This window comes from Girardinichthys multiradiatus, chromosome 15, assembly GCF_021462225.1.
Source record: "Girardinichthys multiradiatus isolate DD_20200921_A chromosome 15, DD_fGirMul_XY1, whole genome shotgun sequence".
NCBI lineage: Eukaryota > Metazoa > Chordata > Actinopteri > Cyprinodontiformes > Goodeidae > Girardinichthys > Girardinichthys multiradiatus.
Window position 1 is genome coordinate 25,274,402 of NC_061808.1, and position 18,738 is coordinate 25,293,139.

Genomic DNA, 18,738 nt, shown 5'->3' on the forward strand with positions numbered 1-18,738 from the left:
GGTATGACCCATTTCTGGTATGACCCATCTGTGTCCATGCTTTAATGCTGTGGGTGGTTAGAGACTTTTTAACATAAAGTTCTTTCCTCGTGGTACCGTCTATATTGTGAAGGGCACCAGTCCCTCATACCTTGACGTGATGCTGTCACACCAAATCATGCATTCCTGAGACACAGAACCTGTCCCCTACCTGAACCATATGATGGCTAGATGCTCCCATGCTGTTTAAACTTCAGTGTAATTGTTTGAACAGATGAACCAGACATCTGGTAGTCCACAGTTCTCCTCCTGTTATCTCGGCTGATTTCTTGTGATTTTTCTCATGATGTCACCGAAGGAAGCTGTGTGTTTGTGATGTTGCCTCAAAATAAACTGTTCAAACAGATTAAATGCTTTTGAGTCAGAGTTTAATATCAAAGCAGTTAAATCTCTGGAATATTGATCTGGTCAGTTCAGCTCAGCAGTAGAGGGGGTTGTTAATCAGTTTCTGCTGAGTTGGTGTTAATAACAAATGCACTAAAGGGGCAACAGTGAGACGACCCCAAAAACAGGAATAGTTTACCTCGACCCTACAGGGGTTGCACAGGCAGTCCAACTCCACCAGGGTGGTACATCAATGTGTGCCGTTGCCTGAAGGCCCAGCATAGTCTGAAGAGCATGGACGAGATTCCAGGAGACACTACTCTAGGAGAGCTGGAGAGGGCTGTCGGTGGTCCTTAACCCATCAGCAGGACCAGTATCTGCTTCTTTGGGGAAGAAGGAACAGGATGAGTACTGGCAGGGCCCTACAAATTAAAACCTCCAGCGGGCCACTGGCGTGAATATCTCTGGCCAAACTATTAGAAACAGACTTCATGAGGGTGGCCTGAAGGCATGATGTCCTCTTGTAGGCCCTGTGCTCACTGCCCAGCACTGTGGAGCTAGACTGGCATTTGGCAGAGAACACTAGAGTTGGCAGTTTTGGCACTGGCACCATTTTCTTTTAACAGATGAGAGCAGGGTCACTCTGAGCTCATGTGACAGACGTGAAAGGGTCAGGAGAAGCTGCAGTGAATGTTATGCTGCCTGTAACATTGCTCAGCATGATCGGTTTGGTGGTAGGTCAGTGGCGGTCTGGGGAGGCATATCTATGGAGGGACTTACAGACCTGTACAGAATTAACAATGGCACCCTGAGTACCATTGGATATCGGGATAAAACTATTGGCCCCATTGTTAGACCCTTCCCTGGTGCAGTGGGTCCTGGGTTCCTCCCAGTGCGAGATATTTCGCGGCCTCATGTGATAAGAGTATACAGGCAGTTCCTGGAGGATAAAGGAACTTTTACCACTCAGTGGCCTCTACGCTCTCCTAAATCCAGTACCTCTCTGGGACATCATGTTTAGGTCCATCTGACACCATCAGCTTGCACCTCAGACTGTCCAGGAGCTCACTGATGCCCTGGTCAGTATCTGGGAGGAGATGCCCCTAGACACCCTCTGTCGTCTCATAAAGACCATGCCCCAGCGTTGTCAGGCATGCATACAAGCACATGGGGGCCATACAAACTACTGAGTACCATTCTGAGTTGCTGCAATAACATCTTAGCATATTATACTAGCCTGTCGCAACAGTTTTTCAGTTCATATGTCTCTGTGACTTCAGATTAAGCCTTCTGTGGGTTTTCATCAAATGATGTGGCATCCTTTTGTCTCTAAAACATTACCCATTCCATATCAGTATGGATATCCAGCATGATTTGTTTGTCATTTGAAATCTGATGTGTTTTCAAAGTGTTCTTTTAATGTCTTGGAGGTAGTATACATCCACGTGTGTTTATCCATTTAACTTAAATGAATTAATCTTTAACTGTAATAAACTTCCAACTTGGAAGAAAATAGTAAAAAATTCTCTCATTCTGGCATTTAGGAAAGATAAATAATTTTGGTTATCCTAACTGACCCTAACAGGGGAAAGGGTCGGTCTGATTTAATGTCTGATAGTGGCTTTTTATGATCTATGTTATTTTTCATTTGGATTAGCTGTATGTAGTAATGAGTTTGTGAGGTTATTAATTGAAATGTTATCTGTCTCTTCACTGTAAATTGTGTTTGCAACGAGCAGCGGTAAAATTCAGTTTGCAGGCTTCATGTGTCGACAAACAGCAATAATATTGATCACTTGCGTTAATGTCAATCTCCTGGATCATAAAAACCAGCCCTAATGAATACTTTTTTTAACAAGTTTATCTTGCTGTTTGTTTTCAGGTAAATGATAAATGCTACAATCACGCCGCGCTGTTGCTTGGTAACATGGGGTCTCTGCATCCTGCCAACCGTCTTGCAGCCCATGTCACAGGCCGACTACAAGCTCATAAAATGCCTCGGATGCAACAGTCAACGAACGCAACCACCTCACCAGAATTACTTCATGTGAAGGCCACAAGCACCTTCGTCCCTCTGTTTATGGATCAGAAGGCAGAACTGCAGCCCAAAGGTGAGGTCGTCTGACATAAATCAGACTGCTGTCAAGCTTTTGTTTTGGACTAACACAACAGAACTTTCATGTTTCCAATCATCTTGTTTCCCATTGTTGCGTCATGTAGAATCATCTGGTAGTTATATTCCCATCTAACTACTGCTGCATATTTTCTGTTTCTGCAGCTGATTTACCCAAACCAGACTCTTTGAGTAACAGCTCCAGAAACATGGTGCAGGGTTCACAGAAGTTCCAGACTGGAAGCCCATCTGGGCAGCCATTTGTCCCCATCCAGCAAAACATCCACAGCAGCTCCACGTCCTCGCCCGTCTCCCTCACGGTCTCGCCGTCGCTGAAAAGCCCCAGCTTCCTGGCTAAGAGTGGGACTTACTCATTTAGAATCTGCCCTCCATCCACCCAGGCCGACGGAGGCCAGAGGCCTGGCGGCGTGGCCCTGCCGGGAGGCTTCACCCTCATCCAGCTCCCAAAACCCGGAGCTGAAGGAGCCGGAGAAAAAGCGAAACCTCTCGACGCTACGGGCAACACTTCAGCTGAGAACAAAGACAGAGTTTCTAATCTAAGCCACTTAGCGAGGGAGTGGGTCGGTTTTGACACCTTCAGCAAAGTTAGGACCTTACTAAGTAGCGACTTGCCTGAACCGGACTCCTCCTCTGGGCAACTTTCTGAGGAGAAGATGCTGTCCGGTAGGAACAGCAAGGAAGATGACCTGCTGCAGACTGAGAATCAGCAGGGGTTATATTTCGATATTTCCTCAGAAGAATTAAGCTCCGACTTTTCGGACTACGATGAATGCGAAGAAGAAGTAAGCCCTTTTGCCTCTATTCCGAAAAGATCTTTAATATATCGTATTGTCATTGTAGTGGCTCTGTGAAATTGCTGAAATTTGTTTCTTCAGGATGAGATAGTGGATATTGAAACTGTAGAAATGAAACAAGAAGCCATTTCTAAAATGAAAAAAGATGCTTTGGTGAGATTACAACAATCAAGGTAATACATTTGGACATTTTATCATTGAGGTATCAAAAATACTAAAATATGACTGAATGTGATGATCTGTCTTTGTCTTCAGGGATTCTGCAGACTATTGTGAAAAAATGGAGGAGCTCAATGAACCGGTACTGGCTATAAACCGCTAACTAACCCTTTTCGATGGAGCAGTTAGCTTATATTCATAACACAACTAATATGTGTTATTCTTGTCATCTGCTTTGTGTCTGATTTAAATAAAAAAAAAGAATGCTGAGTACAAAGAGATGAGGGCGCGCAGGAACCACTCGGCGGTGGAGAAGCTGAGACGCTGCGAACAGCGAGTCCTGTTCGATAGACTGCAGAGTCTCCTGAAACTGGATTCCAGATCTTCCAGGCTCCACGTGCTTGCACTGGTCAGTAGTCCTCCAGTCTAGGTGGAAAACGGGCCTTGGAAGTATAAGGCTTTAGTCCAAAAATGGGTTTTAGGGTTGTGCCTGTTCACTTAATCAGCTCCAAGCGACAGATTCGCGCATGAACTTTTCCTGTTGATTCAGGCACTGTGAAGAATACTGAGCAGAGCACAGAGAACATCTGTCAAAGTTGGTGAAAATATCCAGGATAAGCCTTTTTGTTCACGTTGCACCATGACTGATAACAGGGACCAGAGGAGTGAACATTTGTTTCAGTACCTGAAAATCCTTTGACCATTTAATCTGGCAAACATTTCCAGAAAATAATGATTCTGCAGACGTCTGCTAAAGATTGTGGTGTGCCCTACTAATGTATTCATGACCTCTATAAGTTTTTCAGGTTTTATCACATTACAACCACAACATCTAATGTATTTTGTTGAGGATTTATGTTAAAGACCATAAAGGCCATTGAATGCCATTCATTTGTATATTCAAGGCTTTAAAGAACCACCTTTAAGTGATCTTACAACTGTAAGTCTTCTATCCATATTCCCCTTAGCACTGATCAGTCTCCTTGCCTCTGCTGAAGAAAAGCATCCCCACAGCATGATGCTGCTTCCACTGTGTCATGGTGGGGTGTTGTGTTCAGGGTGTTCAATGGGGGGTTTTCATTGACATCACTGAGGTCGCCGGTCTGCCATCTTGGGTGTCTCCTTATAGCTTCACGCATTTCAACATTGCAACGTTGCATACTTTTTCAACCATGTATAATTATCTAGAGTCGTTACAGCCTCCTGATAAGGCCATGTACCTCAAGAAAATTGCGATCATCAACACGGTGGATCCATGTGTTCTGCCTGTTGGTTGGTTCGCACAACAATTTTTTCATAGTCACAACATAGGCAAAAATCCATAAGTTCAATATTGCCTTTTATTGGGTAATTGCATATTAGTTATATTACTAGATAATACATTTACAGTATAACAGTAAAGGTAAGTTGCAGCCTACATCTAGCTGGTCAAGGCGTGAGAGCGCAGCTTACTGAAGTAGGTCCCAGTGCTGAGTGCAGCTCAGCATCAACTGATCAGCTCACAGTCTTGGCAGACTACCTTCCAGAATATTATTACAGTAAATGTAGACGATCATTATTTATTCACCTGTCACAAAATGTGCACAGGCGTGAGTGAGGTTCAAGCCGTCCAAATCCACCCTGGATATCCGATTCAGCCACTGTAGTGGATGTTGTGTACTCCGTGTTTTTGTTTTCTCACACTGATTTTCTATCATGGTTGGCAGACGTTAGACTGAACGTTGGTCTTGACCACCACGCACAGCACAACCCACAATTAAGCACGTTTTCCCCATAGCTAAGTTGAATGGTCTGGAATTTTGCTTAACTGAAAAGAGGCTGCAGCTGCCACCCAAGATAGCGATCGCGAAGTGTCACGTGACCGCGACGTCATGTGAGAACCCCCCATTCACCCAACACCAGTGGGCAAATAATTCAAATTACATCGTGGCAAATTGCAAAAAGGACTTCACATGAGTTACTTTCAACAGTGGCTTTCTTCCTGCCTGTCTTCTATAAAGGTCAGATTGGTGGAGAGGATAACCATTAATTTAAACAGGTTATCCAACCTGAGCTGTTTGTCTCTGCAGCTCCTCTAGAGTTACCATAAATCTGTTGGCTGTTTTTCTGATTATTGCCCTCCCTGCACCTGTTGGTTTTAGGTGGGTTGCCTATGTTCTCTTAACAAACCTCTGGGGCCGTCATAGAACCGCTGAGATTAAATTATACCCAGATGGACTCCTGACTGACGGCAGATGGCTGCAGTGAATATAAATTCAAGGGACTAGAGTAAAATGGGCTGAAAATAAACTAATGCAATACTGTTTTATTTGTAAAAAGTATTAAAAACCATGTATTTTTTTATTTCACGTAACAATTGTACAACGTTTTGTGTTGGTCTATCACTTAAAATCTGAATAAAAAAAAAAACATTTAAGTTTTAATTGTGACAAAATGTAGAAGTTCAGTGGGGGGATAATTTCTTTTAAAGCGCTGGAGTTTTATGTAGATTTTTTTTTTCATTGAATACATACTGAATATAAAGAGAGGTTTTACTGTTGCAAGGGTTTCTGCTAGTTGTACCTTTCCTTAGAAAGTGTGTATCATCATCATCACCCTTTTTTTCATGTTTCTGTGTTTCTAGGCTGTAAAAGAAATTGAAAGTCTGGGCAAGACGTTCAGATATCTTAAATCGGAGAAAGAGAGGCTGCTTCAGGCCCAGTCTGTCTTTTTAAAGAAACTGTCCATGTTGGCTGGTAATTAGTTTGTGTTTGACTGTCAGCAGATTTTATCTTTGTCTAAGATTAGGAGATGCAGCTGCTCATGATTTGAATATATGTGTAGGTGTTTGCTGGTTCCTTAATAACCCAAACTTGTGTTGTATAAATTTCTGCTGTTTAGGGAAATCTGAGAGCCTGATTGAAAGCAAGCTGAAGGAGATCTTTGAGCGGCAGAAACAGCGCGAGAGGAATATGAAATGGAAGCCTTTCTTCTCTCACCTTCTGCAGAGCAAAGCTGCTCTTCTTCAAGCCACTGCCCCTCCTTCTGATCTCCACCCCTCATCGCCACCTCAGCATGACCTCAGCCCTACAGGTCAAGCCAACCTGTCTGAGACTGCAAGAAACAATTTACAAATGTTGCTCTCCCTGCTTCATCCTTTAAAAAGGCTGGAAAAGGCTCCTGATCAACCTATTGGGAACAAATCTATGCAAGGTTCTCAGCCTAAAGTGGTCCCAGACCATGTAGTCACTGCACCATCAGCACCACAGATGGAGGTTCACCAGAGAGAACCTGGAGCTTTGGGCCAACCTCCTTCAAAGTTAGATGAGAACCAGAAAGAACCTGTTAATCCAAGCCAGAGCGCCATGCCTTCTTCTTTAACAAACAACCTACAACTCCTGGATAATTTGGCACTGAAAGTCGCTGCAGCCACATCTGGATCCTCAGGAGCTAAAAAAAGAACAGTAGTTATCCCTTCAAGGCCGTTTGCTCTTCCTCTGATTCGTTCCAAAACTGGCAGACTCATACTTCCCTCCTCCATGAAACCACGTAAGCTAACAGGAACCTTTTTACACTCATACTCTGATATTATAGATGCATCTCTCTGTGAATTAGAATATCATCAAAATTATTTTATTTGAGTAATTCAATTAAAGTGAAACTCCTAATTCATAGAGCCAATAAAAATGTTTCAGATGTTTACTTCTGTTCATTTTGATGACCATGGCTTACTGCTAATGAAAACACAAAATTCAGTTGAAGGCTGCTATTTAAGCAACCTGGGCATCCTTTAACACCTCAGCAGTGCCATAGAATAATCACCTCAGATCTGATGCAGTAATTCAAGCAAAAGAAACCCCGACCACATACTGAGTGAATTCATTTACCAGCCCCTTTATTAGGTACACCTTGCTTGCACCAGGTAAGCCTCTTCATGCTTTCAAAACTGCCTTAATTCTTCACGTTCTTTATATATTTAGGTTCATATTGACATAATATCATCACTCAGTGGCTGCAAATTTACCGACTGCACATCCGAAGTACAAATTTCCCGTTCCACAACATCCCAAAGGTGCTCTGTTGAACTGAGATCTGGTAAATGTGGAGGCCACTGAAGTGCAATGTTGCGTGTTCAGACGTTATTCTGCAGATCTTGGTTGTAGCAAGGAAGTATTTGAGCTTCAGCTGCCTTTCTGTTATCTCAAACCAGTCTACCCATCATTCTCTGACATTACGAGGCACTTTTATCCAAACCTCACATGATTAGAACTATGTGATTTATTTGAGTAAACGAGCGACTGAACAGGTTTACCTATTGAAGTGGCCACTGGTTGTATACTGAACAGCACCCATGTATTATTCAGACTTTCTAATGAAACTGCATTTTGGGTTTTTATTAGTCTTAAGCCAAAAATATCAAAAGCAACACAAGTAAACACTTGATCTATTTATCACTTCCTTAGAAACTTCACTTTTTGATTTGAATCATTTAAACTTTTTGCTGATATACTAATTTATTCAGGTTTACATGTTCTTACAGTAAGTTTAATAAACCTTATTGTATTCTCTCACAGTTGGTAAAGGTTACTACACCCTTATGGTGATGGAGCCCAAGAAGGGCGATGGGGATAAGGCCAGCTCTTCATCTAATGCGGAGCCTTCTTCTGTGAACCCTTCCAAGAGTTCGGAGAAAACCACCTCTTCTTCTGAGCAGCCTTCAGTACCAAAAAGCAGATGTGCAATGATGGACAAAACTGCACCTTCAGAATCTGATCCAAAGAGTTCAGGTGCAGCGAGTCCCCTCTCTGACCTCTCCTTTCTTAACAAATCAATCGTTGTACCGTTGCTTGACACACATGCCACTGAGGAGGACCAAGAAGAGACGGTTCCGGTCTTGATTAGAACTTCAACGACTCACTTGTGTTTGAAACCTGTAGGTCAAGTTCCTCCGCCTTCTGCCAAGCCTGAGCAAGATTCTAGCCCTCTGTTTGTTCCTTCGAAGAGCCATCAGAGTCCAGATACTAACAAAACTGAGGTAGAACCGACCAAGATGAGTGACGGTAATGTACGCCGGCTACATGAACTGAAACAAAGTGATATTACTGTGGAGGAGATAAACGTAAGGGTACAGGACACCCCAGGAGCAGTGAGGGAAGCTGCTCATAAACCCACCTCAGTCAAACGAGGCAGAGGAAGGCCTCCGAAAAAGAAAGTTGTTGAGGGGCGAAGTTCTGCTGTGAAGCGACCAAGAAGTCCAGACTCCAATGATTACACCCCCATATTTTCTATGACGTCTCTCAAAAGCCCCAATTCACCAACATCACAAGGGGAGGGGTTCACTTCCAGACCGTTAACACGCGCCTCTCTGGGAAAGGACTTCCCCAGTGCGAAGAAACGGTCCTGGATAGATATAGAAAAGGAACTAGAACCGGACCTCGAGTTTGTATAGCCTCTACAGGACAAGATGGACTCACTCAGATTGGTACCTCACAGTTCTCTGCTGCAGCAGCGTTTTCAAACTTGACATTTTTACCTCCTTTGCTGTTAATTGGTGTCAACATCAAACGCAAGCTTCACCACATGTGCCTGTTTAAAAAAAAAGACAAACGTTCAGGGCCGTGATTAACTACCTTACGCTGCTGTGTTTTTATATGTCGGTGAACTTCATACTGTAGAGAAAAGCCGCATACAAAGAGCATCACTTGACTGCTGAATGTATGAGTAAAGTGTGCTTACTACCGCAATCAGCTCTCATCAGGACATTTTCTAAAAAGAAGTTGTCTATAAATGTGACAAACATGTATTTCTTTTTTTAAAACCAGCTCGATTACGTTGTACTTTAACTTGTTGGTTAGTGTCATGCAGAAAAGAATAAAAACTGTAAAGCCTGAAGCCTTAGGAGGGGAAGTCTTACCAAACCATGAATTGCTACAATAACGAATTCTCTGTTTTTACCTTTCAATTAAATCTTTTTTTTAGTTGCACTTTATCTTTCTGGTAGAACTCAAGCAATAAAACATGTTTATTCTTCAGCTTGTACAAAAAGGCTACTGACCTCTACTCTGAGATGTTAGTCAGAGGTATCCTCATTATGTATAAAGCTAATCTTTAGGGATTAGCCCACGTGAATATTTTGTTTGCTTTTTTTAATGGAAGACTTTGGTTATGATTATTTTGAAACACTGGTTGTTAATTTGACTGATTAATAAAATACCTGGTTTTGAAAATGAAAAGAAATCCGTATTCTTTGTTTTATTTTGAAAATGGTTGCTCATAATTAAGCCATGTTCTTTAAAGTTCCTCCGAAAGGACAAGCACTATATGGTGGCTCTCAAAAGAGTTCACACCCCTGCTAAAGTGGCAGGTGTTTATTATTTTAACATTTTTCCCACTGTCCTCCTGAAATCCGTCAGAAGGAGAGCATATAGGTACAATAGCCTGGTTGCATAAGTGTGGAAACCCTTAAAGTAATACTTCAATAAAGCTCCCGATTCAATTTTAGCAACTGGTCATTTTAAGCAGGACTTTATAAGCATTCCACATCTACACACTGCCCACTCTGCCTTGCAAAAGTCCTCACACTGTGAGGACTTTCTTGAGGCTACCCCACAGGTTATCTTCTAAGTTTAGTTCTGGATGCTGGCTATCCATTCAGCCACCCTCCGGAGGAAACTGATTTCGCCCACTTGTATCTGGGATCTCATTCTTCCTGTCGAGTTTCATATCTCATGACCATAGGTGGGGGGGTTGGAACATAGACGAACCAGTAATTCTAGAGCTTTGCTTTTAGGCTCAGCTATTTCTTTATAAAAGACCAGAGCATTACTGCATTCCTGCTGATGAAGCTCCAATCTGCCTGTCCATCTCCCGTTCCATCCTACTATCACTGGTGATCACCAAGATACGTAAACTCCTCTGCTTGAGGCAGAGACCGACCACCAATCCAGAGGGGACATTCCACTTTTTTCCAGTTGAGAACCATGGCCTCAAACATAGAGGAGCTGGCTCCCCACTCAGCAGCGAGCCACTCCAGTGCACGCTGGAGGTCATGGCCTGAGGAAGCCTACAGAACAACAAAACTTTAATCTTCCTCTCAACCATTACCACTTAGATTTGAACGTATACTTGGACTCTGTGATACAAAAAAAAAAACATCCCTCCATCTTTCTAGCAGAGAGTTTGGGGTCAAAACTAGTATTTAAACCTGCTCATCACTTTATCTGCTTTGATAAACACCCCACTACTATCTATAGAAATGTTGACGCTGCCAGCACCATGTTTTACTGTGAACATTGTGTTTTGTTGATGATGCATCAGTGATGTTATTGTGCCAAATGTACCTTTTAAATTTGATGCTCAAAGCTTCAAGTTCAGTTTCATCAAACTAGAAGATATTCTACCACAACATTTTGAGATATTTTAGAAAAATGTGTCATTAACCACAAGAAGACAAACCTGTGGGCTGAAAGGCCATGCGGTGAGAAAAAACCTCTTGAGAAATGAACATTATGTGAAAATATTGAAGCAACATCTGAACACATCAGCCAGGAAGTCCAAGCTTAGGCACATAAGGATCTTCTAAATACACAGCAACCCAAAGTATACAAACAAAATCGACTGTTGTGGAGTTTCAACGAGTCACAAAGTTTCTGAGAAAATCTGTGGAAATGTGTGTGTGAGCAAGGCAGCTTTACAACCTGACTCGGTTACACCAGGAGGAATGGGCCAGTGAAATATATGACTTCTAAAACTCATATCACTTAAAAGGCAATTCAATCAAAAAGGTAAGTAAATTATGAAAACTTTATATGAAAAAAAAAAAAGTTTCAATTATTCTGGCATTTTTCAAATAAAAATAATTTTGGTAATCCTGACTGAAAACAGGAAATGTTTAGGTGGGTTTAATTACACAATTAGAATATAAGGATTTTTTAAATGCAGTGTATGAAATATTTTTGTTTTCTCTCTGACATGTTTGAAATTAAAGAAAAAATAACTACAAGCAAAACATTTTCTGCATGTTGTTCAAACACTTGTGTGTGCTTACTGTGCAGGTTTCATATTATAGCACAGCCGCTGAATGATGATTGTTTATCGACTGCTCTTATAACAACTTTAATACACCTTCAGTGTTTAGACGACGCATATAGCCTTTCATTACTAAAGGAAGTGCAGATTGTGTTCATCCAGAAAAGTACTGAACTGTTTACGTCTTTATCAATCCTCAATAAAGTCCGATGTGAAAAGCATTAAAAATGGGCTACATTTTCTTCATCACGCTTGAGTGAATCATTGTAAAAATGTAAATAGGACTCTTAAATTGCTTTAACTTGTCCATTAAGAGCCGACTGATACGTGTGAGATTAGAGAACCTTTTGGTCGCCAAAAACAGCCGAGGACACACAAACATCCGCCAATCAGCTCCAGGGCTGGCCCCATATTCCTCTCTAATCCCATTAAACCAACAGAGCCGCAACAAAAGGAATCATTGATGTAATCATGGGACCAGAGATTAGGGTCCACATGTCCCTGCAGCACCAGCGCTGTCCGACCTTGTAAAGATCTGCAGTTTGATCGTGGAAGGTGATCTGTTGGTTTTGTTTCCTGCAGGACTGCGCTCAAAATGCCCGGCGACGGGTTCACCATCAGAAGTCGCATCAGGAATTTACTGCGGTCACCTTCAATCAAGAACAAGAAGAAATGCAAGGAAAACCTCACCAGCAAGGTAAGAAGTCCTCCATTAGCGACGGAGTACTTTGACAATCTGAGTTCAGGCAAAAACATTGAGTTAGTGCATGTAACAAGTGTTCAAGACAAAGATAAGCGTGTTTCTTTATAGTATAGTGCAGGGGGGGTTCAAAGTATAGCCATTGGAATGCTCCTGCGCACCCCCCTGAAATATTAAGTGCAACAAAAAGGATTCATATTTCATTAATATCCTTTTTTATTATTTTATTTTGCTTTGTTTTCATTCAAATACCATAAACATTTAGTGATTTCCACACAAAGCGGGCTTTGGCGTGCCCACTCATTAAACTGAGCTCGATTCAGAAAGTGTCTTTTGATGCAGGAGTGACCTCTGTCCTGTTTCTTGTTAAGATTAGGCGAAACCACTTATAGACCCACAGAATAGAAAACAATTGCTCTCCAAAAAAGTTAGGAAATTGTAAGGATGTCTTTAAATAAGGCAAACATGGAAGACATGTTGTGAATCTAAAATGATTTGAAGATCCCTTTTGTATAAAAATCTTAAGTATTTTCGTAATTTCTTTAAAATATTATGTTTAGTTTATTATTGAACAGATGAACATAAAAAGTTGGCAATAAAGTCGTTTTTTGTTTTTAATTGAAAAAAAGAGTATTTTAGACTTAGCAAAAATGTTTGAACACCTGTAGTGCACTCCTAACCGTTAGTTATAGATGCATGCAAAGCTACAGCTGAACTGGTGATTTAGATAATTTAAAAGCTAAAATTTATCATTTATTTTCAAACCATCAATGCCAACCCAAGGTATAAGCAAACTCAGCAGCTTAGGGACCCCAAACCAACATGAGTCCTTGACTTCTTACACGGACCATAGATCTCAGTATTTAAATTTGTAGTTACAGTAATAAAGCCACTGAAGCCATGCGTTTTTATGTTAGCCTGATATTGTTCTGATCAGCTGTTGAGTTTGTCATTATGACTGCATGTGTGTTAGTAGGACACCATAAACTCATTTGCATTACCCTTACACTTCGTTGACACAGACTGTGCTTCACAGTGCCTAAGACAGGCAGCAGGAGTTGAGCTAGTTGTCACACCTACTGTTAAAGGCAGAGCTTCAACATCTCTTCTAAAATGCTCATTGTACATGAAAGAAAGAATACAATCCTTTTTTGTCATTTGAAAATCAAAAGAAGCACTTGAGGTTATATGCAAAGTGTGAAAATGGTACTACTGTGCCAAAGCTTTTAATTTATTAGCATTCCAGAATCAGATGCTGAAATCACATCAAACTTTAATATGTTCAAATTTGTCACTGCTTTTTTAGATCTCCAAAAGTGCAACTTAAGAAAATCTCAATAAATTAAAAAGGGATTTAAATATCTATATAATTTTCTAAATATATTCTGTTTGTTAGTTTTGTATGTTATTTCTAGCTTTGTACAGTATTTTTGTCTATTAGTCAGTGTTTTGCACCTTACATCTGTTGCATTAACTCCACTGGCACACATGTTGTGACCTGCCTCCCTCTCCTTGTGTTTTCATTCATTGACACGGATGCTTAGTTACGTCACTGTTGGCCGGGCTTCCATCTGTTTGTCCACAAGCTGTTCTCAGAGTGATAAAAACCTTAGTAAAAAGAGATCTTTTTGTTGTGTCTCTACAGGTGACTTTGGAGAAGGTGCTGGGGATCACCACTTCAGGAAACAGTGGGTTGACCTGCGATCCCCGATCTGGACTTCTGGCCTATCCTGCAGGGTAAGACAGTTATCCCAACATCTGCCCTTTATCTTATCAGCAGCACACTCTTGATCTTGTATCATATCTACCTTTTGCAGACGTTTAGTGTGCAAATTTGTGTGATCAAGTATCTGTGAACCATCTGAGGGGAGCTGAGGAGGAGGGGCCAGTCGGCTTCCTCAATCAGAGAAAGTCCAAATTTTATTTATGCCGTCGTTTATGTCTCTCTGGGTTCTATTTAGGCACGGATTCTTGTGTAATGTCACACATTTCCACATACAGGGACAGTAGCTGTGTTTACCTTCCCAGATAAATATTCAGCTGTGTTACCTCACAATCCTGGGCTGCACGGTGGCGCAGTTGGTAGCACTGTTGCCTTGCAGCAAGAAGGTTCTGGGTTTGAATCCTGGCCGGAGTTTGCATGGCGTTTGCATGTTCTCCCCTGGTTCTCACCGGGTACTCCGGCTTCCTCCCACAGTCCAAAGACGTGCCTGTGAGGTTAATTGGTCACTCTAAATTTCCCTTAGGTGAATGAGTGTGTGCATGGTTGTTTGTGTGTTGCCCTGCGATGGACTGGCTACCTGTCCAGGGTGTACCCCACCTCTCGTCCATAGACTGCTGGAGATAGGCACCAGTTTCCCCACGACCCACTGAATGTTCTTGAAAATTTAACTTAACTGAAACAGTTAAGTAACATTTAGTCATGCAGTATAAGCACAGTTTCTGATAACAGTGTTGAATCTGTGCTGCATGAAGTCAACCAACCTGTTAACTGGTTAAAGGACTGCATTCCACTGTTTCTCCGGGTTGCCTGGTTTTGCATCAAAAACATAATTTTTAAGGTCAAAGAGCAAGTTTTACTTTGGATTAAGGTCCAAGGATTACAACGGCCTCTCCAGAATGTTAATCTTGCTGCACACCCACTTTTCACAGACTGAATGACCTCACTGATTAAACTCCAAGATGCTATTATTCTATTATTCCCATGTGAAATAATGATGTAATCACACAGAATCAGCAGCACACATGTCATGATTGCTGGGTCTGTTGGTTTTGCATGACTCTACCACACCTACTTATGAAATTTACAATGTAGAAACACAATTTCTATAGATGAATGTGTTTAGTAGTACTGAACTGCTATTTAGAACACAGCTGGACAGATAATACTGCTATACAGGTCCTTAAAGTTGCAGCATCTTGAGATGTTTTTGCATGGTACATCTTGTGCTGGTGTACATAGGCTCTTCTCAATGAATATGTGTATGTATGGTGTTTATCAATTTAGGCATTAAACTTCATAAATTGAAATCTGGCATTCCACCTGCTGTCTCAGTTTAAATCTGTACAAGCTGTGGTACAAGGAATGTACTTTCTTGGCACGGCTCTCAAGAACTAGCTGTTCTGCAACAGGAGGACCGCTAATCTGTGAGCTGCCAATGAACAAAGTGTAAAGAGGAAGTGCTTCTCACAGGAGGCATTGTTCTATCTCAGTGATTTGAATATGGCAGAGAACATTTACAGATCCATTTTTACCTTCTTATCAGAATTTCAGTTTTACTGAGAGATTTTCAGAGCAATAAAGAGGCAATTTATTGTAAAACAAAAAGACATCAATATACAAACTTTTTTGTTAATTGTTAGATTACCACGTTCTCCCCAAACAAAATAGTGTCATGCAGATTTAAGAAAAGACAGCATTTCTCTCTGTCTACAATGTCAAAATGTGTTTGAAAAGTAAAAGGTGGAAAACACCTGCATAAATATGTTTATTGTTGTCTAGCAATAGCTGCAAAGTGGTTGAGGTTGATAAAATGGACCAAACATGTCTGACTTTTAACATGGCTGTTTAGTCTAAATTCTGATGGGATTTACGGGCTAAATAAGCCCAGTTCAGTGTTTTTCTTATCTAAAAACAATGAATGATAAAACTTTAATTGCCAAATAGCGATATCCAAGAAACCCTAGTGTTTGTTTTTGTTGTCACTTTCAAGTTTGTGTATTGTATTTGAAGCTACGTAGCCTAGCATAGCAAAGTACTGAAAAAAGCTAAAGGGTTTCAGTAAAAGTAATGATTTTGGACACTCAGATTGGCTTTGATTAAAACTAACACATTCCAACACCACCTAACAACTTTCAGACACACTTATTAAATAAACTCAGTGATTATAGGTCAATTTTATTGTCTTTGAATACAACAACCCGTCCTTAGCTAACTGTTGTAGCTTTATAGGTAGCACACCTATTGAGAAAGTATCAGAAGTGTATATTTTCTAACTCAATATTCAAAATTGATACATAAAACCATTTCTAGCTTTAGAACTGACCCTTAGTTATATTTGTTTTTGGACAGATTTAATTGAGGTGACTACATGGAGCTATGTCGCTAATTATAGCTTAGACTCAGATACAGTTTTAAGTTAGCAGTGTATGTTTTGTGTAATAAGTGCTATTTTGTTTAAAGACTACACTCTGAAAAGTACTAATCAATTAATTATCATTTGATAATCACTTAAAAGTGAAGATTTTTCATTAAAATGATGCATTCATATAAAGTGTTTAATGATTTGGTCATTCTTTAAATTTTTAAAGGCTTCATTGGCAACTGGCAACACAAATCATTGTCATTTAACAAAAAAACTAAATCTGTACAATAGGTTTCTGTGTGTTTTGCTAGAGGAATTACAAGGACAACATAGTTTAAAGGTAATTACAAAGGTATGATTTTGGATAATTAAACTAACAATTAAATGCTGCACATTATTTCTTAAATAATATTTAGCAATAAAACACTAATACACTTGTCATTTTTTTAATTAACTACTTTTGAGAGTTGATAAAAAGACGTACTAGTACTACGTCATTACCACACATGAACTAGTAACAGATGTGCTGCAGGTTCTTCAAAGGGTAGCAGTTCTGAATCAGAAAATTAAGGAATAACAAAACTATTTGCATCTGTCCCTAACCTTTATCTGATTTTTATTAAACCCAACAAGGTGCATCAAAGTGCATGCCAAATCAAAAATTGTTTGAATTTCTAAGTTTTGATGCGTTAATAAATAGGGGGAAAACAATAATATTTTTCAGTTTTAAACCTGCCGATCGATGATCAAAGCGGATAAAGGGAAATTTTGACTCTTCCAATCTCTGGCTGATTGATTGGTGCATTTCTAAAAGTAAGGGTGGTTAAAAATCCTTTGCCTATTCATACGCAAGAAACATTTTCCCAGATCATTTCCACCTCTCATGTAAGTATGTATTTCAGCTGTTTTTTTTTCTTCTCTTTCTGAAGGTGTGTGGTGGTCTTGCTGAACCCCAAAAAGAACAGACAGCACCATATTATCAATACTTCTAGGTAAATCTGATCCATATTTATAAAGGGGCATCATAAACTGTCAATATTTCCCGAAAAGTTAAATGACGATACATTTTCTGTCTCACTTCCACAGGAAAACTATCACAGCTCTGTCATTTTCCCCTGATGGGAAGTACCTGGTGACTGGAGAGGTCAGTTTCCTTCCTGTCAATATTTATAGAATAAAACTCTATTTTACAGTAGAAATGTGATTACTTGCTAGTTTGACTGCAAAAGACTTCATTTCTGCACTGAGTTGATAGTTTGCACGCTTTATCCCTGCCAGATGCAGGCTTGTTGCTGAATAAAGTTTCGTTTATTTTGATCCATCTGTCTCCATGGGTATAAAGTGTGCTAAAACCTCCACCCCTTTGAGGCATTCAGGTTTTGTCGTGTCTCAGCCTAACATGTCTTGTCATTGAAGCGTCTTTACTCCACAGTCTTGGCATTACAACATGGGCCTTGGTTCGATGTGCTACCTTAATTCTCCCCTGCCAACCAAAGCCGATTACAGACTTCTCAGGACAAGTAGATGGACATGCGCTGGTTGATATGAGGACGGAAATCAAAGTTCAAAAGACCAAAATGCACCAACTGTTGGCACATTTTAAGTGTTGCACCTTTCAATCTGAAACAGCTGAAGCTATACTACTACAGGCCACTTTGCTCTGTGCTATCTGTACACTTTTATGCTCAAAGGTGCACAAAAGCATCATAGCTTTTTACATGATTTAATTTAAGCCTTTAAAAAGTTGATGATGTTTCTGAGTAAATTATCTGATATCTTTTACACACCCTCATTTATCAAACTGAGGCTTATTTGGATTCAAGGAAAAGCTGACAGCAGGCGGGATATCTGTCTTGTCTTTCCTTGTTTTCTTTTTGTCTTTTCCACATGCAGTTTAGAGTTACTTTAGTTCAGTATCCTTCAGACTGGCAGTCCCAATGTCCATTGATTGCAGCCTTAATAAAAAAGGAGAGCACAAATAGCCCGCCAACCTTTTGATCACTTGGAGGCAAACGTGCACAGGTAGAGACAAGTAACTATTCTCAGTCAGAGGACAGGGAGGATTAGCTCTTGCACAGACAGGGAGACTGGATGGCCAGGTGAGCACTGATCTTAACCTGGCAAAGTCCACTACATTTCCACAATGAAAACAAAGATGGCACATTAATAACTACATACTGTTGTTCTCTTTCTTCCCAACTTCCTTTCATCAGAGCGGTCACCTACCAGCAGTGAGACTGTGGGATGTTGCCGAGCGAAGGCAGGTGGCCGAGCTCCAGAAGCACAAATATGGCGTTTCGTGTGTGGCCTTTTCTCCCAACAACAAATTCATAGTCAGTGTAGGAAACCAACATGACATGATGGTTAACGTCTGGGCCTGGAAGGTTTGTACCATTTCAGAGGTTTGCAGTAATCTTCATTCATCTGCTCACCTTTGCCATGTGAACATTTTATGTCAGTCCGAACTGGTATTAATGGAGTAAAATAATATGAATA

General features: G+C 40.6%; 2 protein-coding genes across 8 annotated transcripts in view; both read left to right on the top strand.

Moving 5' to 3' along the window:
• magl (MAX dimerization protein MGA-like) overlaps positions 1-9,662 on the top strand; it is a 48,675-nt gene extending 39,013 nt beyond the window's left edge. For all 7 annotated transcript variants that reach the window (XM_047387416.1, XM_047387414.1, XM_047387419.1 and 4 more), the window contains 8 exons: positions 2,246-2,474; positions 2,642-3,279; positions 3,373-3,464; positions 3,547-3,592; positions 3,713-3,859; positions 6,074-6,185; positions 6,331-6,978; positions 8,004-9,662. In XM_047387416.1, the coding sequence (XP_047243372.1) occupies positions 2,246-2,474; positions 2,642-3,279; positions 3,373-3,464; positions 3,547-3,592; positions 3,713-3,859; positions 6,074-6,185; positions 6,331-6,978; positions 8,004-8,878 (2,787 nt within the window). In that variant the 3' untranslated portion in view covers positions 8,879-9,662. The remainder of the gene's footprint in view (positions 1-2,245; positions 2,475-2,641; positions 3,280-3,372; positions 3,465-3,546; positions 3,593-3,712; positions 3,860-6,073; positions 6,186-6,330; positions 6,979-8,003) is intronic.
• Positions 9,663-11,980: 2,318 nt separating this feature from the next.
• The window catches only part of LOC124881469 (mitogen-activated protein kinase-binding protein 1-like), a 29,701-nt gene continuing 22,943 nt past the window's right edge, over positions 11,981-18,738 (top strand). The window contains exons 1-5 of the mRNA XM_047387030.1: positions 11,981-12,154; positions 13,803-13,894; positions 17,172-17,234; positions 17,329-17,386; positions 18,456-18,626. Coding sequence (XP_047242986.1) covers positions 12,053-12,154; positions 13,803-13,894; positions 17,172-17,234; positions 17,329-17,386; positions 18,456-18,626 — 486 coding nt within the window. The 5' untranslated portion in view covers positions 11,981-12,052. The remainder of the gene's footprint in view (positions 12,155-13,802; positions 13,895-17,171; positions 17,235-17,328; positions 17,387-18,455; positions 18,627-18,738) is intronic.